This window comes from Chelonia mydas, chromosome 1 (assembly GCF_015237465.2).
Source record: "Chelonia mydas isolate rCheMyd1 chromosome 1, rCheMyd1.pri.v2, whole genome shotgun sequence".
In the NCBI taxonomy this organism is placed as follows: Eukaryota; Metazoa; Chordata; order Testudines; family Cheloniidae; genus Chelonia; species Chelonia mydas.
The window spans coordinates 81,567,058-81,594,922 of record NC_057849.1 but is presented as its reverse complement, the minus strand read 5'-3'; the positions used below and the strand labels follow the sequence as shown (position 1 = coordinate 81,594,922).

The following is a 27,865-nucleotide window of genomic DNA, read 5'->3' as shown; positions in this document are numbered from 1 at the left end:
TATCTGGAGATGGACTTCAGTGATTGTATACTTGCTAGCATTTGGTAATATTTTCACCGTCTTGACTCATAAAGTTCAATGTCATGATCACCTACTCTGACCTTCTTCATGTTGCACGCCACAGAATTTCTCACACTCCTGAAATGAACTCCTAACCTCTGGCTGAGTTACGTAAGTCCTCAAATCATGGTTTAAAGACTTCAAGTTACAGAGAATTCATCATTTACACTAGTTTAAACCTGCAAGTTTGACCTGTGCCCCGTGCTGCAGAGGAAGGCAAAAAACCACCAGGGTCTCTGCCAATCTGACCTTGGGGAAAATTCCTTCCTGACCCCAAATACGGCTATCAATTAGACTCTGAGCATGTGGGCAAGACCCGCCAGACAGATACCTGGGAAAGAATTCTCTCTAGTAATTCAGAGCCCTCCACATCTAGTGTTCCATTTCCAGCAGTTGCAGACTTTTGTTACTGACAGTTGGCAATCTCGTCATACCATCCCCTCCATAAACTTATCAAACTGTCTTGAAGCCAGTTAAGTTTTTTTCCCCCCACTGTTCCCCATGACAAGCTGTTCCAGAACTTCATTCCTCTGATGGTTAAGGTTCATTCCTCTGATGGCTTGTCTCATTTCAAGCCTAAACTTGTTGATGTCCAGTTTATAGAAGTTAGTTCTTGTATCCACATTAACTTTAACTTAAGTAACTCCTCTCCCTCCCTGGTATTTATCTCTCTGATGTATTTATAGAGAGCAATCATATCTTCCCTCAGCCTTGTTTTGGTCAGGCTAAACAAGCCAAGCTCTTTGAGACTCCTTTCGTAAGGTAGTTTTTCCGTTCCTTGGATTATCTTAGTAGCCATTGTTTGCACCTGTTCCAGTTTGAATTCGTCTTTCTTAAACATGGGAGATCATAGTTGCACACAGTATTCCAGATGAGGTCTCAGCAGTGCCTTGTATAATGGTACTAACACTTCCCTGACTCTACTGGAAATACCTTGCCTGATGCATCGTCGCATTAGCCTTTTTCATAGCCGCATCACTTTGATGGCTTATAGTCCTCCTGTGATTAACTAATACACCTCCTCCTCACTTACTTCCAACTGATAAGTCCCTAGCTTATAACAAAAATTCTTGTTAGTCCCTAAATTCATGACCTTGCGCTTTGTATTATTAAACTTCGTCCCATTTCTATTACGCCAGTTTACAAGATCATCCAGATCTTCTTGTAAGATATTCCGTTCCTCCTCCTTATTGGCTATACCTCCCAATTTTGTGTCCTCCACAGATATTAGCACGCTCACTTTTTGTACCAAGGTGAATAATAAAAATGTTAAATAAGATTGATCCCTGAGGAATTTCACTAGTAACCTCCCTCCAGCCTGAAAGTTCATTTTTCTGTATGACTGTTTGTAGTTGCCCTTTTAACCATTTCCTTTCCACTTTTCAGTTCTCATAGTTAGGACCCTACCAAATTCACGGTCCATTTTGGTTAATTTCACAGTCACAGGATTTTAAAAATCATGAATTTCATGATTTCAGCTATTTAAATCTGGAATTTCATGGTGGTGTGACTGTAGGGGTCCTGACCCAAAAAGGATTTGGGTGGGGGAGTTTGTGGTACTGCTACCCTTACTTCTGCGCTGTTGTTGCTGGCAGCCCTGTCTTCAGAGCAGGGCAGCTGGAGTGTGGTAGCTGCTGCTATCTGGGAGCTCAGCTCTGAAGGCAGAGCCGCTGCCAGCAGCAGCACAGAGGTAAGGATGGCATGCTATGGTATGGCCACCCTTACTTCTGCACTGCTGCCTGCAGAGCTGGGCCCTCAGTCAGCAGCTGCCACTCTCTTGCCACCCAGCTCTGAAGGCGGCAGCGCAGAAGTAAGGGTGCATGGTATGGTATTGTCACCCTTACTTCTGCGCTGCTGCTGGTGGGGTGCTGCCTTCAGAGCTGGGCACCTGGCCAACAGCCGCTGCTCTCCAGACCCCCCCCCCCCCCTCAGCTCTGATGGCAGCTCAGAAGTAAGGGTGGCAATACCGTGACCCCCCTTAAAATAACCTTGTGACCTCTTGCAACTCCCTGTTGGGTCAGGACCCCCAATATGAGAATGCTGGTCTGCCCCGTGAAATCTGTATAATATAGGGTAAAAGCGCACACAACCAGATTTCACGGTCCATGATGCGTTTTTCACGGCCATAAATTTGATAGGGCCCTATTCATAGAAATCCCCATCTTCTCCAATTTAATAATTTCCCATGTGGAACTGTATCAAATGCCTTACTGAAATCCAGGTAGATTAGATCTACTACATTTCCTTTGTCTAAAAAATCAGTTATCTTCTCAAAGAAGGAGATCAGGTTGGTCTGGCACAATCTGCCTTTTGTAAAAGTATGTTGTGTTTTATCCCAATTACTTTTCACCTCTGTGTGCTTAACTACTTTCTCTTTAAAAATTTGTTCCAAGATCTTGCATACAATTGAGGTCAAAGTAACAGGCCTGTAGTTTTCTGGATCACTTTTCTTCCCCTTTCTTAAAAATACGAACTGTATTAGTAATTCTCCATTCATAAGGTATGATCCCCAAGTTTACAGATTCTTTAAAGATCTTTGCTATTGGGTTTGCAATTTCATGTGCCAGTTCCTTTAATATTCTAGAATGGAGATTATCCAGGCCCCCTGATTTAGTCCCATTAAACTGTGGTAATTTCTAACTCTATATCCTTGTTGCCATTAGCTACAATGCTACTAATCCTAAACCCTTCATTAGCCTCATTAAAAACTGAGGCAAAGTATTGGTTTAGGTGTTGGGCCATGCCGCGATAATATTTAATCTCCACCCCATCCTCAGTGCTTAATGGTGCCACTTCTTCTTTACTTGTTTTCTTCGTAGTTATATTGCTATAGAACTTTTTCCTATTGGTTTTAATTGCCTTTGCAAGGTCCAACTCTTCTTGGCTTTTGGCAGTTCTCTATTTATCCCTACATTTTCTGACCTCCAAGAAGTAGCTTTCTTTGCTGATCCCTCCTATGTTCCAGTCCTTGTAGGCTTTCTGCTTTTACCTGTTTGAGATGTTCACTCATCCAGCTTGGTCTGAAACCCTTCTCTGTGAATTTTTTCCCCTTGCTTGGTGTATGGAGGCTTCAGATAGCTTCTGCATCTTTGATTTAAAGTAATGCTAAGCCTCCTCCACATTCAGATCTTTGAGTTCTTCAGTGCAGTCCACTTCCCTTAAAAAATTGAGGAGATTTTTAAGTTAGCTCTTTTGAAATCAAGGATCCTTGTTGCAGATCTGTTTTTGTTTATCCTTCCACTTAGTTTAAACTGAATTAACTCATGATCACTCAAACCAAGGTTATCCTCTACTCACCAATACCACATCTAAAATGGCATCACCTCTTGTTGCTTTAGCAACTATTTGTTGAAGTCTCCTCTGAGTTCCTAGTTTAAAGCTCATTTAATGAGTTGTGCCAACCTCCATCCCAGAAGTCAATCTCCCTCCCTACTTAGATGGAGTCAATCCCATGAGAACTGTCCTTTATCCATGAATACCTCCTGGTGGTCAAACATCCCAAAGCCCTCCTTAGAGCATGACTGCCTGAACCATCTGTTGATCATCACAGTCTTGTCTCGCCTTCGTTTTCCTCCTCTAGGGGCAGGCAGAATCCCACTGAAGATCATGTGAGCCTCCATTTCCTTAAGTATCTTCCCCATCCTGGCATATTCACAAAAAAGGGTTATCAGTGGATTCTTTCCTGTTCCTGATAGGATCCTTTTCAGCCTCAGGTCCACATCCCATGTCTTAGCTCCTAGTATACAGCACACCCTTCTGTTCTCTGCATCAGCTCTGGTGACAAGCTTGTCTGTTCTTAGCAGGGAGTCCGCAATCACATAGACCTGCCTTTTACTGGTGATAGTATGATTTGCTGGCCTTCCTCCTATTCTTTCTGGCTGCAAGTCCTCTTATCTTTTATTCTCCCTTACAATCTTCTGCAAGTCATCCTGTATCCTCCTGTGGCTCTGAACTCTGGGTATCTCCATTGGCTCTTCCCCTTTTCTTACAGGACTAGTTCTACTCTTCTTCCTTTCCCTCCCTCCTTCAGTTGGAGCCTGCTGTGCTCCTTCATTATCCCATTCAGAAAACCTGTTCCTGAGCTCTATTTCTCCTTCACTAACTGATCTTTTCTTCTGCCTGGTTCTTATAGTCACATCCTTCCACTAACCAATTTCCTCACCCAGTAGTCTCCCCTCTGAATTTTTCAGTCCAGTTTGCACGTGCTAGTCTTGACTTTTCCCTACAGCTTCCTCTTGCCTTTGCTTCATCATTACTCAAAACCCCTTTGAAACTCACCCATACTTTCCACCTCCGTCTCCAAGCCTCGAGTCTTCTCTTCCATGAGCTTTATCAAGTGCCACTTCATACAAACGAAGCTTTTTTCAGGTACCTGCTCTAGGATCATGTACATCCTGCAGCTTCCACATCCAGTCATATTCATTGTCTTTTCCATGTCTTCAGTCACTACCACTGTTGTCACTGCACCTGTCATAGCCTTCCTTCCTAAACTCCTGCCAAGGGGGAAAAATAAAAACAATCAAAAACCAAAACAAAACCAGAACGCCACCCCCCCGCCCCCCTTCCAAAACTCCCACTCAGACTCCCCTGTTTACAGATCTGTTCGCTTCTCCTGAGCCACTGGCTGGCTGACTGGTTGCCTTTATAAGCCCCCTAATCATGGAAGTCCCATCCCCTAATCAGGGCTCTGCTTCTCTCATAGCACACTGCCCCTTACCAGCCTCTACAAAATGAACAAGGAAGGGGGGGAAAAGGCCACCGACACAAAGCAGAAAAAGACATACTACAACCACAAAAAACTCACTCACTGCCCTTAAGGACCAGAAGCTTGTTTCCTCCCTTCTCCAACAGAACTACCACTCAAACTCCCCTGTTTACAGCTCTGTTTGCTACACCTGTGCCGCTGCTCTTAAAGCAGTTGTATTAAAGATCTACTTTTTAACGTCTTTAATCAGAGTAAGTGCCCTGGTACAAAAATCCATCTCTAAATGTTTTGCAGTGCCTTATTTAAAGTACCATGTGTATATATGGTCCTATTAAAACCATATTTATGATCTTGATTCTATTTTCTTTGTCCCTTGGATGTCCAGGAATGGAAGATATCCAAAACTGATCTTTAAATACATTTGCACTGCCTAAATTGTTTGGTATTTTAGAGTAGTATGATCTGTAGCAATTAAAAACAGGGAAAAAAGCAGTCTGCTACATAAACTATCTTCAATTAAGTTAAATAACTTTCAACAATGCAGTTCATACTGTTATGAAACAGTTCCTGGTGAGCTATATATTTGGAAGATTAACTGGTATCCATTATTTTCATTGCCAGTAAAAACATAATATTTCTGACTAGTATTCAGCGGTTTGTAAATGTAAGCAAAGGGAAGAGTTGCATTATATCTAAACAGACCGCAGAGGATTGAAATAGCCAGTTGTTAGAGGAATTCATTCATGGCTTCTTGGTATCTTCGTTTTTCCCTTAATCTTTAGAGACCCAGATATTTGTTGAAAAACTTTTTGATGCTGTGAATACGAAGAGCTATCTACCTCCGCCAGAGCAGCCCTCATCAGGAAGCCTAAAAGTTGAATTTTTTCAACACCAAGAAAAAGACATAAAAAAGGAAGAGGTAAAAATTTAAATCATACTTTGCAGCACAGTTTGTATCCCTGAACCTGTAGCGGTTTTACGGGATACTTCCACTAAATCTAAATTTCATTTGGACATCCACGCTGCTTCTCTTTTATCAGTTTCTTATCAACAACTTCCCCATTTCAGTGCCAATTGGTGCTACAGGCAGAGGAGCCTGAGCAGTAGCATTGTGACATCAGAGGTAGGTCAGCCAGTCATCACTAGACTATGCTAATAACTGTTTTTTTGGTTTGCTGTTAATTCCCTAGTGAAACCAAAATTCATTTTGGGTTGACCTGAAAATAAATATTTTTAAAACTTTTAGCAAATGAAAAAGTAACAAAACAAAAAAATTGTTTTGACCTGGACAAAACCTTAACATTTAACCCTCCTGCCTGCGTTGGTGTCTCTCCCGTTGACAGTGCTCATTTTGTAACAGTTTTGCCTGGGCAAAGGTAACTGCTACTCCTGAGTCGGACATAGTGTCGACACAAAGGGCAGATCTCCTAAACATGTTCGATATAAGTATCTGATCTGAAGCAGTTCCTGCTATTCCAGTCCCAAACCCTGTGCCTCCCAACTCTGTCCAATCACCTCAGTCCTGACCTGCAATGTTATTTCCGGATTCATTTCAAGCAATGGGATTGAAGTATGCAGATAAACTGGAGGCAGTGTCACAATGTTCCACTAAATGGGCTTTGTGGGAGTTAGACTATTCTGGTGTTCCAGTTTACAACTGTCATCAAAATAATAGGGTTTTCCAATTGATGCTCAGAACATTCCCTGAAATTTTGAAATAGATCGGGCACAGTCTCAAAAAGCATGTTATAGAGATGCCATTGAGTTGAGTGTTAGGCCTCGCTTCACTTTAGCTAAAACTGAATTTCAGATTTTTATTCTAGTTATGTCTGTTTAAAAAAGCCTTGTGTGTTGTGCTTGTCTTTGATTTCCTGTTTACACTTCAAAATCCAGATAATTAAAGAGGAAGAGCGAGAAAAAAAGTTTTCTAGAAGACTAAATCACAGCCCTCCTCAGTCAAGCTCTCGGTACCGAGAAACTAGGTAATTATAAACTTAGTTTGACTCTTGCATTATATCAAGAACCAATTATATTGGCTTAAATTTTGAAATTTTCCTTTTGCGGTGTTGACATGTCCAGTGTTTCATTTTGCTGTAGTGATATGCTTCTAAATGTTAATAGAGTACTTGTGAAGCAAGCTCTTTTGTGGATTGCTTTTTTTATACGCAATCTTGACATAAATACAGTTTACAAGTAAAAATGCAGACTGTGTTTAGATTTTTATTAATTAAGTCATCAGGACTCAATTTAAGAAATGTTTACAAAACAGATTTGAGTGTTAATGGTTGGTTATATTACAACCTATATCCCATCTAATTTTGAAATTTAATCTGAATACTTTGTTTAATACAGCACTGTCATTCTCTTCAGTAACTCTCAGTTGTTATGCTGTTACTTTGGTGAAGATGCCCTACTGGGACAATAAGTCCTGGCACAAAATCAATATTTTACCCCCATTTTTCTGAAATGGTATAGGCTTTCATACAACAAAAAGTTGCACAATCAGACAATTGAACAAGTCTTTTTGGAAGAAAGGAGGACTAATAGTTAAAGATTTCATACTCTGTTAGAGGCATGCATTCAAAATCAATCAGAACTGCATAAAAGTCCATAACAAATGTAGCATCAGCTCCAGATGTGTATGTGCTCGTATTCTCTAGGAACTGGGCTTTTTAATACCTGCACTTATTACAAGTTTTACATTACAGTACAGAAAATTCCAATGTTTCATTTCCTGCTTTAAGCACTTCAGAATTTTTCCAGTGTTTGTTTCTTCGAGTATGATTTTGATGAGATTTTAGTAGCTATTGTAAGGTTTGAGTTTACATTTTAAATTATCTTTTCAAAATGTTCTTATTTTTAAATAACGATTAATTCACCAAATATTTAGAAGCCGTGAGGAAAGAAAAAAAGATGAACGTTCTCGCAAGAGAGATTATGACCGTAACCCCCCTAGACGGGATTCATATAGAGATAGGTACAACAGAAGAAGAGGGCGGAGTCGGAGCTACAGCAGGAGTCGAAGCAGAAGTTGGAGTAAGGAACGATTGCGGGACCGGGATAGGGACAGGAGCAGGAGCAGAAGTAGAAGCAGAACACGAAGCAGAGGTAGGTGTTTGTTAGTCTTTAAAGATATGGGTTGATTAGTATGAAAAACAGTATTTGTCTTGAAGTACAACAGCTCTTTACTTAATACATGTATCTACAAGACTTGTTCAAAATGTAAAAACTTGGGTGCCTAAAGATAGGCTTCAGAATCCTTATTTTAGGCACCAAGTATCCTGATTTTTTTTTTGAGAGTTCTGATGTGCATCAACAAATCTAAGTGAATGAGAGCTTGAGGTGCTCAGCACCTTTGAAATTCAAGTTACTTTTATTTATGTGCCTAAATGGATTTAGGAACCTAATTTTTTGGTACTAGGTTTGGAAATTTTGGCCAGAGCACAGGTGCCCATTTTTCTGGGGTCCCCCAAATTGGCCAAGGCCCCTGCATTAATCAGTCAGGGAACTAGCAGCTAGGAGCCTCCAGCTGAGGTGCTGCCAACAGCTTGGACCCACCTCCATCTCTCGGAACCTCCTCTAGCTTCAGGAAGCTTGGTGGCTGCTGCCTTCAGACCTGGGCTCTGAGGGCAGCACAGAAGTGAGGGTGGCAATCCTGTGTCCTGTTCCCCCCCCGCATTATCCCATTTTGGGTTGGGACCCCCACAGTTACAACACCCTGACATTTCAGATGAAATTGTGAAGTTGACTAATATAAAAACCGTGAAATTTACCAAAATGGTCTGTGAATTTGGTAAGGCCCAAATATAGCTCTGTGAAGTTCTACCTTACAGTATTCACGCACGAAACTCCCACTCCAACTGACAATTAAATTCTCCATTTAATGGTGTATATCCACATCACTGTATATAATGATCTTAGATCTAAAACACCCTAGCCAAGGTGCTTTGATAACTTTATAATTTTTTCTGATTGATAATTCCTTATAAGTTTGAAAGTACTATGTATTTACTTTCCATATTTATTTTCTCTAGCATCGTATACAGGTTTGTTTTAGAGTTGCTCATGAGTGCTGGACTGTTGGTGATGCATTTATTCCCTATTTATTAAGGTGCCACCAGACTCCTTGCTGTTTTTTGTGGACTAACACTAACTACCCCGATACATTTATTCCCTGACTACAAACATGCGTTGAAATTGTTCCCTCCCTCTTTCTTCCTCTTCTCCCCATCAACCCAAGGGTGGGGAAGAAAGAAACAGTATATAAAGAATTGTATGTATTTTACAGACACATACAAATCCAACAGTTGGCCTAATTTTGGAGCTTACAATCTTTGACATATTGTTACTTTTAAACAAGTATATTATTTTCTTACAGAAAGAGATTTGGGAAAGCCAAAATATGATTTGGATAGAACAGATCCATTAGAAAACAATTATACTCCAGTTCCATCTGTAACAAACATTTCATCTGGCCATTACCCTGTCCCTACGCTGAGTAGCACTATTACAGTTATTGCTCCTACTCATCATGGTAATAACACTACTGAAAGTTGGTCAGAGTTCCACGAAGAACAGTTGGACCACAATTCATATGGAAGACCTCCACTGCCAAAGAAACGCTGCAGAGATTATGATGGTAAGTTCAGATACTTAAACATATGTGCAACAATAGTGGCCAGTCACTGATGTAATTTTGCCCTTCACATCTGCACTGCCCCCTTCTTTTAGCACTTCCACCCCAAAAGCAGTCTCCTTCTACATCCCATTTTCAATCTCTTTTTCTAGCAAAATTCTTAAAAGCTAAACTTACCTTTATAATCACTTATCCTTAAACAACCTCATTGGTTGTTTTCAGCATAGTTTCTGTCCCTTCCACATTACTGGCATTGTTCTTTTTTTACGTGAACTTATTGGTGGCGATCTCTTGTTTTACCTTAGTTCTCTTACTCGGTACCACCCTCAAACCTAGTTCGGTATTTAATAGTTTTGAGCATAATCACCACCTTGTGGCATGATCCTGTTCACAGAACTCTTGGACATTTTGTGGTGTTGGTTTTTTTCTTGCCTATCTGCTTATTTTTTTCACTGTCAGTGACCACCTTAAACTTCACATTTTACGCTCTTCTTCTCGGTACACCACTCTCTTTTTTTTTTTTTTTTCAACTTAAGTGCTGTGTTTATACAGGCAATACTTGAAATCTATATCTTCTACACTATATTTAATCATTTTGCACACTTTCTGCCTCTATCAACTCATCTTTCTGGCACAATTGGCATTTGTCTTGGTGACTCAGGTTCATCCAAAGCAGATATCCTCTTAACCAGTAAGAATTGCATTTTTAGCCAGAGTTCCACCAGTCCCAGCTATTTTCTCATGTCAGATCTCACATTGGCAGCAGCTGTTGAGGATGTAGGCCAGGTTTACACTTAAAACTTTTGCCGAAGTAGTAACGTCTGTTACAGGTGTGATTCTTTTTTGCAAGATTTTTATATTGGCAAAAGCCCTAGTGTAGATGCAGTTATCCTGGCAAAGAAGTGCTTTTGTAGTTCTAAGCTGCTTCTAAAGTAGGAGCATTTGTCAGTGTAGGTATACCTGTATACCTTTCTAGTGTGGACTAGGCCCTAGAAGTTTGATTTGATCCCCTACTCAACTTCCATATTTCTCAGGTGCATGAATTTATGTACTTTCACTTCTGAAGTATCATCTTCATCAGTTGCGATTGCTGAAACCTGATTCTTTCTCTTCTCATTTTCTATGGTCACCTAGATATCGCTTTACAAAGTTCAGTCTTCTGAAAATATCGAAGGTCGCTTAATCCTTGTCTGAAAACTATTATCCTTTAAATCATCCTGTGTTGCCCATTTCAAAATCTGATACTAAGATCTCAGTCTTCAGAATCTTCCTTGGCGTTGTCTCCCTCTCTGTTCTGATGCTTGTTACCTACATTCCTCTCTCTTCCTTCAGTGGTTAGATTGTTATGTTATGCAGCCCTTACCACCTGGAGCAGCTTTTCTGCCTCTTTAAATCTAATTGACACCCTTATTATCTTTACCAGACACATTTCTTCTCCTTAGTCTAACTACTTTAGTAAAACAGTGAAATCCTACTAACTGAGTTTTCCAGTTTCTGTTCTGTCATTCTTCCTGAACCTAGGCCGGGCCACTGTACCCTTTTCTACCCTTATCTGCTAATGGTAAGGATGGAGAAGAATTAAAGCTTGTATCTCTTATTTTACCTGTGGATATTATCTGTTTTAGCAGGTGTTCCTATAATACTTATGGAGAATATTGCTAGACCCAGTAACATTGTAGCTACTAGTAAAAAGAGAAGAAAATTGCTTTAACTGTCTACTGTACTTATTAAAAAAACAAAAACAAAAAAACTGTTTTGTTTACTCTCTTGCATGTACATTGTAAAGTGCAACAAAGAATTTTGATGCTTTTGGATAAATATTGCAGGATAGAAATATTTTTATACTTGGACCATTGACTAGTGTTGAATAGTGAATAATTAGATACTAAATATTTTCAAAAGGAGATGTTCTGTCAATCCCAGTTTTTTCTGCACTTAGTTAACACGCCCTCTTGCCACCCAACTTTGCATTGAACTTACTGATCATGGAAAAATCCATGATTATACTTCAAAAGTCTGGAACTTGCTCTTTCCGGATACCACTTCATAACATCCAAGTTCCCCTCTTTTGCCTCTTCGTTAGAAATTGGCTCTCTCTCAAACATAGCCTGTTTGTAAATTGAGTAGGTAGAAATCATGCTAAATGACCAGATGTTCACTTCCTAATTTTTAAGTAATTTATATTGTTATGCAAAGGTCTTACCTTTCTAAGTGCTACGTTATGTGCAGAATATTTAGTACCTGCGTAAAGATCAAACATCACTTGTTAAATGCTCGTTACATTTAATTGTGCTTTTCATTTCTCAGAAAAGGGTTTCTGTATGAGAGGAGACATGTGTCCCTTTGATCATGGAAGTGACCCAGTAGTTGTAGAAGATGTGAATCTTCCTGGCATCCTGCCTTTTCCAGCACAGCCCCCTGTTGTTGAAGGACCACCTCCACCTGGACTTCCTCCCCCGCCACCAATTTTAAGTCCTCCACCTGTTAATCTTAGACCGCCAGTACCACCTCCAGGCCCTTTACCACCTAGTCTTCCACCTGTTACAGGTAAAAAAAATAAATAGAAGTTCTTAAGATGCAAAATACCTTTGTTTTAATTGTATTTAGTATTGAATAGATTAAAATGGCCTTAAGTAGCTTTTTTTTTCTAAAGTGCTTTTAGGACTCTAATTTGCACATCTTAACCTGTGAGTCCTGCAGTATATGTGTGTTAATATTGGTAAAATGGATTCTTTTCGTGGCAAACTGTGTTAATTTCATTGGCTCTAATGATACTATCCCTGAAACATTTGATCTCCAAAGCTCAAGTGGCCAGCTTCTGAGAAAACTTTAGAATCCACAACACATGGAGCACTTCATTTGAACTATCAAAGTTAAAGGAACACAGGCAACTTCAAAAATTAAACTTTTGTCTGAAAAATGTTGAACCTATTTTTACTAGGGATGCCCAACATTATAGAATGGGAAAAGAGGGGAAAAAGAAGTGTGCATTTGGAAGTGCTTTGGCTGAGATTTTCAAAGCTGTCTAAGATTTAGATGCCTGTTACTCTTTAATTTTAGTGGGAAATGGGTGTCCAAACCATTTAGGCAGCTTTGAAATATTCAGCTTTGGCTTGTTGTTGGTTTTGTGACTTTCCCTCTGTTGATGAGTAAGAGGAAAAACAGAACAAAGTACAAATCACAATAATTTGGGAGAACTATTCAAGAACAATTAGTACCTGAAATTATTTTAAACTCTTAAAATGTCTCAATTTCAAATTGATGGTGTAATTTTTCATGATAAATCTTACTATTTCACTTTTTTCAAAGATAACTTTTTTTGATTGTCTTTTTGCCAGATCCAATTTTAATACTAAAAATGAATGGATGGGCCAACATCATATTACAACCATCCTCACTAGCACTTTAAACAGTTAGAATCCACCTCGCAGAGAAAAGCATGTGAATAGATTAATAAACTTTCAAATTTTGTCCCTCTGCAAGTGTTCATAAGGCCTGAATCTTCCTAACATTATGTTGCACAAAAGAGAGAGAAGACAAGTTAGATCTTACAAATTCAGTAAAATAAAGCTTCTGTAGTCTGTATGGAACATAACAATTTGACTAGTCAAAAATTTATTTCTACAGATACGAGGTACTGATTGCAGTTACGGTTACTATGTGCAATTCAATAGAATGTTTGAACTGTTCTTAACCCCTTCTTTCAAACATATTTCTTTGCAGATGTAGCTGGGGCCTTGGGTAGCTGAGACCATTATCAAGCAGATAAAAATATTAATGTAGTATTTTTCTTTATTTCTGGTTTGACAGGACCACCTCCTCCACTTCCACCTTTACAACCTGCTGGCATGGATGCTCCTCCAAACTCAGCAACCAGTTCCGTTCCTACTGTTGTTACAACTGGTATTCATCACCAGCCACCTCCTGCTCCACCCTCTCTCTTTGCAACAGGTGTAGTACTGACACTTCACTCTCAGTCAGAAATAACTTTCTAAATTCACTGCATTCTGTGTTTGCAAAATAGAATAACATTCATTAATAATATAATCGTATGGTGGTGCTTGATGTTATACTTTTGTTTGGAAGGATAGGTTCTTATCTCTGAAGGTCACATTGTGATATCAATTTGAAACCCCCTGCTTTTTGTTAACTCTGTCCTGAAACTTTGCGTTCAGGTTGTCAGGGTGGGAAGAATTTTTAAAATCTATTTTAATCTGTTTTACAAAATCTTTACTTGGCTATTTGCTAGAGTGCTATAATTTATACAATTGACTCTTCCATTTCTCATATTAATCTGAGAAAGCGTTAAGCCATTGAGAACTTGGATTTTTATATCTGCAGGTAATTTTAACTAAACAATTTCTTCATTACCAGAAACATATGACACAGATGCCTATAATCCTGAAGCTCCAAGTATAACGAATACTTCAAGGCCCATGTACAGGCACAGAGTGCATGCCCAAAGGCCTAATTTGATAGGACTTACATCAGGTGATATGGATCTGCCCCCCAGAGGTATTGCAAAAGATTTTCATACTATTTGTATTCATACTCTTCGTATTCTAGTGCTAATACAAATAGTGGTAACTAAACAGAGTTATAATGTTAGAAATCATAGCAATATTATAAAGCTCTTTCTGTTTTTCTACTAAAACCAGTTTATAAATAGGTAAACTGTGAATAATCTGGACTTCCGTGTTACTGATCCATTATTTTGAAGGTTCAGGAAAGCTAGTACAGTGAAACCTATTGAGATAATGTAGAGGTTTCACATTTTTTAGCTGTTATAAGTGTTTGCTTAATACATCATGAGACAAATTCATATAATTTTCCTCCATTTTATAGCAAAACAAGTAAACCATTATGTACTTGTCCACACGTAGGAAGGCACAATCCTGGCCCTAAAGATCTTACTGTCCAATAAGACAAGGGAATACAAAGAATGGGAGGTGATGGATACAGTCCAAATTTAGATCTGTACATTTTGGTGTGGGGTTGGGGTGGGGCTTCGCAGTTTGGCTTCTCTTTCATAGTCACAAGTTCCACTCCCTTGCTAATGCCTAGTTTTTTGGTTCTCAGTAGTGCCCCATTTACCATTAGCCCCTTCTCCAATTATCTGCTACCTCATGGTGTAATATAGGCTCCACAGAAATAGTGGCAGGATCAGAGCAGTGCACAGAATGCTGTGAACAGGATGGGTCCAGTCTGTGGCAGATGCCTTCTGTCTCATTTAGCGTTCGTACAAAAATTTCTCGAATAGAGGCAATATAGATGAGATTAGGTTCTTTATGATACAGTGATAAACTGAGATTAGGAGGAAACTTCCTGTATGGGCAAGATGAAATCTTTCTTTAATTGTCAGTATGGGAATTAAACAGAATGCTGGATTAGTTGAGATCACTAGTTCGAACAAATACAGGAGTTGTTATGATCTAAAAATCAAAAGGCATCTTGTAATCTCAGGGTGAAGTCAGTTAATAGTTATGAACAACAAAAGTCTTGCGACAACAAAATGCACAGAAAATATAAATTAAAAATTAATGCAATCTCCCATTTACATATAGAAAAACCTCAGAATAAAAACAGTATGAGAATTGTGGTGGATTCTGAGTCCAGGAAAAGATCAATTGGTGCAGGAGATGGAGGGATTCCTACAAAGAAGGCTTGGTTTGACAAGTGAGTGCTCGTCATTAAAACTATGTTCAGTTTAATAATGCTATTGAACTTTAGGGGAGTTCTTGTTTCCTGCTCTGAAATGAACTGGTTGGAATGTTCTTGGGCCTCTGAGGTAACCGTACATTCTGTAGGCCCTCAAGCTTGTACGGCTGGCATAGAAGATCAAATATCTTAAAAATGAGGTGATTTAACATGACTCATGTTAGAGGGATGAGACACTAAGTGTGATAGCCAGCATGAGTTTTCATTTTATTTCCCTTCCTTTTAAAGGTGAGATAAAGTTGAGAGGTCTGAAAAGTTACCTGCCAAGTGGGATGCTCTGATTTACATATGTGATTTACATATCTAATTGATATTGTTTTGACTTAAATATTGACTTGGGTAGATAAACATTGAAAACTTATCACTCTGCTATTTTTAGCCAACCTATCACCTTTTCCCCACAAAAACAGTTCTTTAATGACAGGAGTGTATTAGTGTCGGATTCTTCATACATCAGTCAGGATTTTGATTTTGCAAACTTGGGAGTGAAAGAATTAGATTAGAATATTTTGCATCTGGCCAACGATTCAAATTTTTTTAAACCACTTGTTGCTTAAAAGTCTATAAAATGTCTTGAATTCTGATTGACTTGATTTTCAATTTTATTGCAGGCAAAACTTTAACAGAACAAACAATCCAGGTTTCCAGAAGAAGGTGCAGTTTGGAAATGAGAATACGAAGCTTGAATTGAGGAAAGTTCCTCCAGAACTTAACAATATCAGCAAACTTAATGAGCACTTCAGCAAATTTGGAAACTTAGTCAACTTACAGGTAAAAGCCACAAAATTCAGTGTTCTGTGATAACTTCTTATATTAAAGGGACTCACAAATGGGAAAAAAATAAGCATGGGCTCTTTTTTTTGCTGCTTTATAATTAATGAAGGCCTGAAAGCTTTTGCATTTTTTCTGCCTATTTTTTTTTTTTTACTTTCAAATTATTATTAATATAAAGTCTTCTCTTTTGTTTTTCATGGAAATCTCCTTGTAAGTTCACAGATCAAAAACGAGAGCTTCCTCAGTCCTTAAATGAAGGTTCCAGGGGTTTATATTTTAACTAAGATCTTCCCCACAGCTATTTTGTCTGGCACTTAAGATAAATAATTTAAAACTCTTAAAACCAATCTGACCAAACAGTCCTTTCCCTCCTCAACTGTAATAATCAAGCTATTTTCCCAACCTTCCACAGTTTTTCAGGATAATCGGAGTATACAAGACCTGGATTTCTCAACTTCCATAATTAAGTTATGGTTTCTTCTTGACATTGACACGTACACAGAAGACTGGTAGACTTTTTAACCAAGCATATTTAAAAATAGAAAATATGAACAATGGAGTGTAGATATGTGATGAATATTCAAGTACCGTCACATCAATTTGTGCTGCTTAGAAATATACATATGAAATATCAATCTTAACTTTTTGCTCTTGTACTCAGTCTCTCAGACTAGATCAGAGATGCTCACTGTTGCCCTCCGTCATGTTTGACTGCACATTCAATGCATGGTACACAGACCATCCTCCAGTTAACCTGAGGTGCCAGATCTTTATATGTACAGACACTCCTTTGCCCCAACTTCACATTGTGAAGAGACCACAACATACTCTTATCTTTTTATATACTGGTGCCATTTAGAAACAATATTCTGCATCCACTATGAGGTAGACAGCCTAGTCTACCCTCTCCATTCTCCCTATACATACAGGAAACTCCACTATAACATGCAGCTGCCTTTATCCTAACTCTCTCTTCCTTAAATCTTATACATCAGAGTACCGTAGTTTAAGCAAGTAGTATGATTCAGCAAGATGAATAACCCAAGTCTTTCTGGCTGCTCATGTTACTTCTAAAGGCTTTGGCTTTTATTCTTCAAGGTGTGCAAAATATATTAAAAATCGAACTGGTCTTATATAGCCAAACATCAAAACCTGGTAAAGAGATTGAGTTTCCACGTAATTCCTGTAATGACTATGTATAGAATCTTCCTTACTCTGAGGTAATCTCCCCTCAGCCTTCCCAGTGGCTACATTTGTTTTGTACATTTATTTAAAACTGTGTGAAATATTAGGGTATTTGACCATTTAGCAACCTTCTTTGTTTTGTTCAGTGTTTTTAAACTATCTTTGGTATGCGTATATTTACTTCAGCTTTCAGGTAAAGTTGCTTCTTGACATTAAGGATGTTTATCTGTTAATTTCCTTGTGGCTTTCAAAACATTGGGCCGGAGTAGAGTTTCGAACTTCTGCAATGTCCCCATCTCTTCGTGGCCTGCTGAATGTAGGAGCTCTGCATCGTTGCTGGGTCCCCACACTTCTCCTTGCCATGTGGCGCTTAGAAACTCTTGTGTACATGCTTTGCTGGCTTTGTCTGGTCTCTGGAAGCTTGTACAGCTCTTCAGGTTTTCTCAGGAGCCTGAATTCCTCCATCATTACAAGGATTCCACCTCTCCTTGCCCTGTATAGTATTTATAAAATATACCTAGGCCTAATGCACATCATTATGTTGAACAAGGCAGACTTTAAAACAATTCATTTTGTTAAAATTGGCCTATGCATTGCATTTTACTATGTTTAGTTATATAAAATGTTTCCAGATACGCTATTTTTTGCTAGACAGCAAAAACTTCTAAAATTTCCAAATATAACTTTAAACTAACTGTAATATAAATTGTTTGATCTGTTAATTGCTTTTTTATTTGAGTGACTTAGACGTAATCTCCTATGCCTAGTGGCACGTAAGGCAACCCAGTATTCCCACTCTTGTCCAGCGCAAGATGTTTGATTTCATCGCAAGTTGTCTCCATAATGGCAGCATTATTTCTGATTGTCCTGTGATTAGTCTGTCTTTGTCCTGCAAGCTCTTTTCCCTCTAGGTGGAATCCAGTGTAAGACTTATGTTATACTTCTGCCACAGGATAGCCTGATGGCATGGCCAAACCACCGTAGCTGTCTAATTATTGAGAAGGCAGTCTACTGACACATGCAGCACAGCACTTCCACTTTGTTTTCACAGTCTCTCCGATAAATTCCCAAGATTCTTCTTAAATAAAGCTGGTGGAATATATTCAGCTTTCTGTTGTGTACTTTCATCATCTGCCATGTTTTTGAGGCATACTGTACTGTCAAAAGAACAGTAACTTTGTATAATATCATTTTAATGTGTAGCTGTGTCATCTTACTCCCCAGATGTTTGACAGACGAGAAGATGATCCACTACTTTCTCAGTTCTTGCCTTCAGTTTTTTAGTGAGCTGGCCATTAGCAGATATTGTACTTCCAAGATAGACAGAAGTCATCAACTCTTGACAGTGCTCTCTCTTATCTCCGTGGTTTTGGTCTTCTACATACTGAATGAAGTCCCACTTTAGCAGCTTCTGCTTTTATGCTCATTAACAATTCTTTTTATTCCATCCAAGTTTGTATCCAATATGACTACAGTAACTCCTCGCTTAACTTTTTAGTTATGTTCTTGAAAAATGCCACTTTAAGCGAAACTGTGTTAAACGAATCCAATTTCCCCATAAGAATGGAAATAGGGCAGGGTTAGGTTCCAGGGAAATTATGCCTTACTGCTAAATGATGAACTAGCACTCAGCTGAGCCCTCAAGGATTAACACATTGTTAATGTAGCCTCAGACTCTACCAGGCAGCACTAATGGAGGGAGGAGACGCAGCATGGCAGAGAGAGACGTGTGTGTGTGTGTGAGAGAGAGAGACGCGCATTGCCCCTCTAAGTACGCTGACCCCACTCTAAGTACATTGCCTTTTTAAGTAGATCAGCAAGTTGAGACAGCAGCTGCTGCCAGCAAGCTCCCTCAGTCCTGAGCCCTGTTGTGTGTTTCCCCCTGCTCTGTGGAGATGCAGTACAGGGGGAGGGGGACACCCCGACATTAGCACCCCTTTCTCTCTCTCTCTTTCTCTCCCTCCCTCACTTCCCCACCACAGCAAGCAGGCGGCTCCCGGGAGCAGCTCCAAGGCAGAGGGCAGGAGCAATTGGGGGAGGGACAGCTGAACTGCTCAGCAATTGATAGCCTGCTGGGTGGCTGCCGCACAGGGAACTTAGGGGAGCTGATGCCAGGGCTGCCGGTCCACCCTGATTCCAAGCCCCCGCCAGCTAGCTCCAACGGGCTGCCCTTTCTGCAAGCAGTGGACAAAGCAGGCGGCTGCCAAACGACGTTATAAGGGAGCATTGCCGAACTTTAAACAAGCATGTTCACTAATTGATCAGCGACGTAACGTTAACCAAGATGACATTAAATGAGGAGTTACTGTATATAGTTTGTAAAATCTAAGTCTCGCAGCTTATCTCTCATCAAAACAATATCTGTGTCTTTGGCAGCAGCGGTTGCTCTTCTCATCACAAAGTCTGTGACCGTGCACGGGAGCAACAGGGATAGTATGCAACCCTGCTGTACATCAGTAACAATTTTAAACTATTCTGTCTCCATTTGTCACACACAGTTTTTACCAAATTAACAATCATTGCTGGAATTTCATAGTGTCTGAGTATCATCTAGAGGGCTTTTCTGTGGACGTTATCAAATGCGCTAGTAAAATCAAAAGTTTAAAATCTTCTGGTATTCTAAATCTTTCTCAATAGCTCTTCTCAGTGTGAAAATCTAGTCTGAACACAACCTACCAGATTGAAATCTAGCCTGTCCCTGAGTACTTTTTCAAAAGCAGTTTTCATCCTATTCAAAATGGTAGTGCAAAACAGTTCTTCGGATACCGATAGGAGTGGTACCTCTCTGCAGTTATCACAAATAAGCTAGTCCCCCTTTTTAAGGATTTCATAGATGACATATCTTCTCCAGTCTTCAGGACAGATCTCCTTTCCCCAAGCTATTCTATACAAGCTACCCATGTAATTCACCGTAATTTCCTCTCCTGCTTTTAACATCATCTGTCTTATCATAACCTGATGTTTTACCACTCTTCAGCTGGTTTATGACCTCAGTTACTTCCTCAAAGGCAATTACTTCTAGTGATATAGGTAAGTCTGCTATTTCTTCACTTCTTTGAGTGTGTTAGTGGTTCTAGCTGGGTGAGCACAATCTGGAAATATTCCATTCAATCTGTTCACAAACCTTCCTCTCCAATTAAAATTGTACCATCTCGAGCTTTCATGATGCCACAGCAGTTTGAGAATTGTGATGTCTGTTGTTTAGCTATTAGAAAAAGATTTTTAGAATACCCTGCCTTGTACACCACCTTGGTTTCTTTTGCTTCATTTTCCATCCATTTTCTTATCTGTTCTGGCTGATCTTTTAACTTCCTTGTCTTTGTCTGCATGCTCTTATTGCAGGATAGCTCTTTTACTATGGTCTCATGCGTGCTGAATTCTCTTCTTTAGTTCTTTCATTTCTTCAGCTAACCTCCATGTGTTTTGGTTGGCGCCATTCTGCTTTCTTGTATCTTCTCACCTCCACTGTAGACATGGCTCCATCCACACTTGATTCTTCAAAAATTTGTCTGTATAGTTTTCCATACATAGTTTTCTGATTATAACCATCATTATGAAGCTGCTACTGAATAAGTTCTGTTATGCCAGAAGAGGGAATAATTAGTCATTTTTCTCAGCTGTTCGGAAGATACAGAAGATATAGGATTTTTTGCCAAGTGACTACTCACTGGTCTACATGTGTATGTATACGGTGACCAATATATTGGTTTACTTTTATACTGCGATGTTGTGTATATATCTTGGGCATCACTAAGCTATATATACGGTAGAAACTTGGGATATGTCAATTGTGTGCTGGATATTTCAATTTAAAATACAAAAAAGCAATCTTGGAAGGCGTGATGGTGGTGAAGTTTTAATAATACATTGGGAAGATACTAATAAAATTTCTCTTAGGCTTGATTTGTTGCACATAGATTTGTAATTGACTGAAAAGAGAGCAGGCATGTTATCCTTGGGTGTCCTCGCATACAATTATATATACAGAAACCACGTTAAATCAGAGTGCAGATGTATATGAACCCCATAATACTGTGTTCCATAAGATTAGTTTGTACTTTTTTTTTTAATTTTTCAATAGCAAGAGGCACTAATTTTCAGTAAGGACTATTTGTATATAAAGGTGTCTGGTTTAAAATTGGTGTGTTTTAATTTACAGGTATGTAAGTAATCTCATATCTTTTCTTTGACTCCCTGTCTTTAATAACAGCCAAACTGACTTCTGAAAACTAATATTAAAAATAAATCTTTTAAGTTTAAAGTTACGAACACCAAATACCTAACTGATACTGCATTTAAATTGGAAGTTTTTGAGTTCCTGAAAATAATGGTTTCATGGTAGTATTGACTGACATGTCAGTTTAAGTATGTTTTGTAGGAACTGCTGTGTAAGTTTGACTTTTCAGTATGAAATCTTAGGTTGCCTATCATGGTGATCCAGAAGGTGCCCTTATCCAGTTTGCCACCCATGAAGAAGCAAAGAAAGCTATATCAAGCACAGAAGCAGTATTAAATAATCGCTTTATTAAAGTCTATTGGCATCGAGAAGGCAGTGCTCCACAAATGTCAGCTACCATGCAAAAGGTAAAGGAGTTAAGTCTGTGTACTGGAATTTATCTAAATGTAGTTAAAATTGGTCATTGCAATTAAATTACTGGAATATAGACAAGACAGTTTAATAGTATAAATTTTAAAAGAACAGTAACTACTAACACTAGTTGTAACTGATTTTATTTAGAAGTTTTATAATAGAGCCTTGCTTTTCGGTCTCAGGCATAAGGTTCAAGGGCTGATTAGCAAAATATGAATTAAAGCTTACATAATGGTCTTTCCTAAGTACTATTATGCGACTTGTGGAATATTTCAATCCATGTAATTTCTGTTGTTCTGAGATAAAGCAAGGATCTAAACTAGTGTCTGCTCTGCTAAATGACATAATTGTTTTTAGGTGACAGCCTTTTTCTTGTAGCAAAGTACAAGAAAGGCAGTCTATTTATGCATCTTGTTTTTATGAGAGAATATCTCTGTTCTGCTAAACACCCCCTAAGACCTTGTTTTCCTTGCCCTCTTTCCTGATGTACATGCTTACTCCTGTAGGAAGGTGTGGTGGAATGTACTTCTGTACAGAGGTGCTCCTGTAGGAATATAAGAGTGTACGCTTTCTGTAGGAAGGGAGTACATCAGATGTGTGCTTTTAGAGAACATGGGATTTGGAGGGAAGTGATGGGGGGGGTACTTCGCTTTTTATGGACCCCCTGAGTTCCACACGTATGTTAGGTTGTTAATCACCAGGTGAGCCAATGTTTGGCTTGATTGGAGGTGTGATCAGCCTAATAAGGATTCTGCTAAGCCTTGCAGATTGGGGATGGAGTGTCTGCCAAGTAGACCCTCCTAGTGGTTATGGGGTCTCAGAAGCTCCCCTCCAACCTCAGATTTTTGTACTCTTTAATCTGGACCTCAGGACCATGAATATCTGTATCTTCTGTTTATCTGAATTAATATCTGGTCTCATATCTGCAATTTGTATCAGAACAAATACTCACTTTTACAAAATGCAGATTTTTATCTAGATTTCTGATGCCTCCAGATTCTGTGGTAATTTTTTCTGTATCTGTAACTGTGTGGTCCACAATTTTTTCCATATATGAAAAAGGCACTTTTGAATTAAAAATAAGTGGTTTGTTTTTCAATGACCTGTTGTCTTGTAAATTGTCCTGGCAGCAGCTCCTTTCCCACTCAGCCTCCTGTGCCCACAGGGAGAAATGCTACTGATGATAAAGATGGTTTTCATTCAGGCTCTGCTAAATAATTCTTATCAAATGCCTCTGAGCATGCTCAGAAACATTTTTCAGTCTTATACAACTTGAATTTTTTTTTTTTTTTTTTTTTTTGGCCATACCAAGCAGAGATAGTTTGGTGATGATCATGTGTTTCAAAGACCAGTTCGTTGTGCTGCAGCCTAGTTCAAAAAAGTCCTAGTAGACTTGCTCTTGCAAGGGGAAGACTTTTTCCCCACCTTTTATCCTTCTGTAATCTAAACAGCTGAGGGATAAAAATTGGTGTATAAATACCAAGGTCGTCATCAAAACTGCAGAGATCTGTCATTGCAGGTGTTTTTTTCCCTGTCTTTTAGCAAATAAACAATGGAAGTAGAAGAGGATAATCTAACTTCATGAGAGGCACAGAAGTATGGCTCTTAATATTTTTTCAATGTCACTTGCCAGTTTTAACAGATCAAAGTTAAGAAAATTGTATCCAAAATGATTAGTGGTGAATAGAAATGCAGCTATTAACAACAGAGAAATAAACCCTAAAAACAGCAGAAAGGACAGGACTCTGTACTTCAGGCAGTGGGCAGGGACATCATCGTTCAGTGTGAATAGTTCTGAGATACATTGAAATAAACCACTCTTAAATATAGAATAAAAGTGCATACATTATCCCAAGCATGTGTATTAAAAGAAAAATATCTTTATAAAATCAGCACACTTCATGGAGAACAGTTTGAAAAAAGTGCACAGGGACTCCTTGAAGGAGACACCCCACCCTAGTGACTTCTAGTAACAAATATCCGAAACTGCTGGGGATGAGGCAGTAGATGGGGAGGGCTCTGAGTTGCTACACTGAACTCTCTTCCAGGTACGTGTCTGGTGGATCTTACCCACATGGTCAAGATCTAACAATCTAACTGATTGCCGTATTTGCAGTTTGGAAACCATTTTTCCCCAGGTCAGATTGGCAGAGCCCCTGGGGGGGTTTCACCTTCCTTTGCAGCATGGGGCCCGGGTCATTTGCTAGTTTAACCTAGAGTAAATGGTGAATTCTTGGTCTCTAAATCATGATTTGAGGACTTCAGTAACTCAGCCAGAGGTTATTGATCTATAATAGGAGAGGGTGGGTGAGGTTCTGTGGCCTATGATGGGAAGGTTAGACTAGATGATCATGATAGTTCCTTCTGGGCATTAAAGTCTGAGTCTGAGGTATATAGGTATCCATGAACATGAATTTATGCACAAAAATCCCTTCAGTGAAAAGTCCAATTACTGTAAATACTATGCAATTACTCAATAAAGGTGCTTCTTTTGGTAGCAAGGGTAAAATTTTATAATGGTAGAAAGGAAATACTGTAAATTTAAAAGGCAACACTAGCAGCTTCATTGTACCTTTATTGGTCTACATAGGCAGCAATCTCCTGTTGTTAGTGTTAGTATGTTAGTGTGCTTTGGTTTAAAAGATTTTTTTTCTTCTTTTGAAGGTAATACAGCCTTTAGTTCAGCAACCCAGTTTACCAGTAGTGAAGCAGTCGGTCAAAGAGCGATTAGGTCCTGTACCTGCAAGTAATATTGAGCCCACAGAGGCTCAGAGTGCCAGTACAGAAATTGCTCAGGTATGTATAGCTTGCCTAGAGAAATGTCTGTGATAAGTAATTAAAATAATATCTTTCCTCATGATATGTTTGTAATGTTTTCATAGCTCAAAAATGTATGCATAGATATAATGTAGTTGTAGAGGACATCATATAAAAATGTACATTCATGTGATAAATGCATCTGTATTTTTGTATGAGTAACATTTCTGGAGAGTCTTTCTAAATCTAAAGATATTTGGCTCGTTCTGTTGTTCGGGTTTGCAACACTGCAGAAGATTATCTCCTAGTTTTTCAATGAAATTTTCTAAAAACTTGAAAACATTTCTGTCCATGTTATATCTTTAATAAAGAAACTACTTTTTTCAGCATTTTGAAATCAGCTTTTATTTTTTGATAAAAACCTAGCTATCTCTCTTGCATCACCCTGAGTTGCAACATAGTGGTTGGTATGGCAGTGCCTCTGAACTCATTTTAAAGACCAATTTTTAGATGCTGAATACCTAATTTTTGTTATGTTGCTATGTTGGACAGAGTAAATCTTGTCACAGTTCTGGGGAATGGATTAAATTTGAACTATTTCTGCCTTCCCATTGCTAAAGCACTCGGGCACATGATGAAAAATAATCTTTCACAGAATAATAAAACAGTAGTATAAAGATTTCGCAACAGAATAATTTGCATATTATCAGGAAAAAAAAAACCCCTCTATTAAAAAAAGGTTAACTAAAAGCTTGACCAAATAAAGTTTTCACCTTTAAATTTCTAATGTATTGGAGCAAACATAGGTCATACAATTGATATCCTTTTATTTTGTTGTATATAATCCTGTTCTGATTGTACAAGTATTTTCTTAATATTTGCATTAAATTGTGAAACAGCTAATACTTGCACAGTGTAGCATTTGTTAAGAATTGTCACTTTAAACATTTTTTGTTTCCATATTCACTCATTTATTTTAGGTAGCAAAATATGTGGTAGAAATCAAGATAAATAGGAAACCAAATTTACATGTCCAATTCATCTCCTAAATGTCAGTCCACTGTAGTAAAAGCTGTGGAAACTATTGAGTCCACTTTCTTAGAATTCACTGTGCCTTCATAGAGCCCCGTTGACTTGCAGGGCTGGACCCAAACTGTCTGCATGAGCAAAATTTTAAACACATTAGTAAGGCCACGTCTGCACTCTACAAGTTCTGCGGCAATGCCGATATAGTGTAGACACTTCATGCATCGATGGAAGGGGTTTTTCCATCAATGTAGTTAATTCACCTCTCTGAGACGGGGTAGCTTTGTTGACAGAGGAGTTCTTGTCGACCTAGCTGCGTCTAAAGTGTGGGTTAGGTTGACCGTACTGTGTTGCACAGGACATGAAATTTTTCACAGCCCTGAGCGACATAGTTAGCCTGATCTAATTTTCAAGTGTGGAGCAGGTCTAGGACAGCTGCTTTCTCATGAAATAAGAGAACATGTATTTTCTAGCATATATTTTCATTTTGTACCAAATATCTGGGAGAACTCATACCTGTGCAGGTTGGAAAAGGATGGGGCATCTAAATGTAAGATCTTTGTTCCCTAACTTGAGTGCTAATGCAGAATATTCTTAGAGGAGATAGAGCTTTCCGAATGAAGATGGGCTATTAGTGTTGCCAACTTTCTTCAGTAATCATTATCTTTGGGTTTTAACTGTCTCCTCCTTCTGAAGTCACATACTTAGATTCTTGATGATGATGGTTATCAGTAATTGCTCCTGTTGAACCTGCATTGAAAATGGTATGAGGTGCTATCCTGTGGTGGGTTTTGTCCTGTCTATCTTCACAGTTAGACTGTTTGGAGCACTGTTTTAGGGGACTAGTCATTAACAGGTGGCAGAGATAGGTCAGATTCTAGTTCATATGGTGCTTAACTTGTCTGCAGAAGCAGTTAGAATCTTCACCTGCCAAAAATCAACAGATCTAATCGATGTTTCAGGCTTTTGACAGTCCAATATCTTTGCCAGCTCACCAGCAGCATTACAAACAGATGGTCAGCTTGTGGTTAGGTAAAATTCTTGAAAACATTTCCAAATTCCTTAATACAAGGAGGCAAAGCACCATAGTACACACTGATTCCTGAAAGATTGCAAGATTAATCTCTACCTTTAAATACTCTTCAGGTATTGGATCATGTCTATAAGTAGACATTTTCAGCATCGGACAATTACTTTATCCGAAAACCTTAGTTTAGAATTCAAAAAATGCAGAAGTCCTGAAAGCACCTCTTTGCAATTGATATCTGGAAACTGCAGCTTATAATGTTCTAACTTGAGCAGGATTTCCTTTTAAATTGTGATTTATTTGTAAGTGCCTACAGAGATACTCCTTGGTCTGCTAGTGTGAAACATACTTTTTCCAAAATAAGGCCCCCTGATGCTACAGTTGGATGCGTTTGGGCAAATCCTTGTCATGTCAGTTCATTTTGGAATCAGTGCCTATCTTACCAGACAGTTCTTATATTCAAGCATCTTATACCATTTTACCTGGATTGTCACACTTAAAATCTGATAATTTTTAGATCTTAAAAAAAATCCTCCAGACTTTGCAGAACCCTTTTGTTATAGTCTGCATTCAGCATTGTACAGTTAAAACTTTAGTACTTAGTTATAATCTTATACAATTACACAGGGTTAGAAAAGAACTAATTATTTTTTCTTGTTAGAATGTGACTAAATTATCTGTGAAAGATAGACTGGGTTTTGTGTCAAAACTGCCTGCTCCAGCAACAGAGAAGGTAAGAAAATGCATGTCTGATTATTCCTTCTACTCACATTTGTATATCAGCTGTATCCTTGATACAAAATTAATTTTGTTTGAACTTTGTCCTTATCATAAATACCTAATTGAAACACAATTAACCAGGGCTTTGGAGCTGTACTCCAGCTCTGCTCCAGCTCCAGGCAAAAACCTGCGGCTCCACTGCTCCGGAGCTGCTCCCACGGGCTCCGCTCCAAAGCCCTGCAATTAACTGCTAAAAGTAGTCTCAGAGAAAGTATACAGTAAGTATACTTTGCTTAATGAATGGTTAAATTGCAATGGGAATAAAATGCAATGGGGCATGTACTACTATTTCACATTTTGAACTTCAGATATTGGGTTGTATGCTTTCTACTACCAAAAATGTATCTGAACTCCTTCTAGAATATCTATTCTAGAGCCTAAATTGTTAGCACGTTACTTGGTTGAATTTAAATTGCAAATACATTTTTAAGTAGTAATTAAGTAGTTTAGCTGGTCTCTCGTTTTTTGTTAAATGGCTGCTGATTAATCTTTGTTTCTGTGTGTCATGGCTGTAGTAGCCAGAAACTTCAGGAGATAAGACTGGATTTAAGGCAAATATCAGCATTTTTTTTCTTTCATTGGTTTCCTGCTGTTTGTGAAGCAGAC

At 38.7% G+C, this 27,865-nt stretch overlaps 1 protein-coding gene across 9 annotated transcripts in view; it reads left to right on the top strand.

Annotated features, from left to right (window-relative positions):
• Nucleotides 1–27,865, top strand: part of RBM26 (RNA binding motif protein 26) — a 113,222-nt gene that overhangs the window by 22,052 nt on the left and 63,305 nt on the right. For all 9 annotated transcript variants that reach the window (XR_006287127.1, XR_006287126.1, XR_006287118.1 and 6 more), the window contains exons 3-14: nucleotides 5,548–5,684; nucleotides 6,659–6,747; nucleotides 7,656–7,873; nucleotides 9,144–9,404; nucleotides 11,709–11,948; nucleotides 13,212–13,352; nucleotides 13,776–13,916; nucleotides 14,966–15,077; nucleotides 15,731–15,890; nucleotides 21,498–21,662; nucleotides 24,334–24,465; nucleotides 27,141–27,212. Coding sequence is in view for 1 of the 9 variants with exons in the window: in XM_043534405.1 (XP_043390340.1) it covers nucleotides 5,548–5,684; nucleotides 6,659–6,747; nucleotides 7,656–7,873; nucleotides 9,144–9,404; nucleotides 11,709–11,948; nucleotides 13,212–13,352; nucleotides 13,776–13,916; nucleotides 14,966–15,077; nucleotides 15,731–15,890; nucleotides 21,498–21,662; nucleotides 24,334–24,465; nucleotides 27,141–27,212 (1,868 nt within the window). In the remaining 8 variants the exon portion in view is untranslated. The remainder of the gene's footprint in view (nucleotides 1–5,547; nucleotides 5,685–6,658; nucleotides 6,748–7,655; nucleotides 7,874–9,143; nucleotides 9,405–11,708; nucleotides 11,949–13,211; nucleotides 13,353–13,775; nucleotides 13,917–14,965; nucleotides 15,078–15,730; nucleotides 15,891–21,497; nucleotides 21,663–24,333; nucleotides 24,466–27,140; nucleotides 27,213–27,865) is intronic.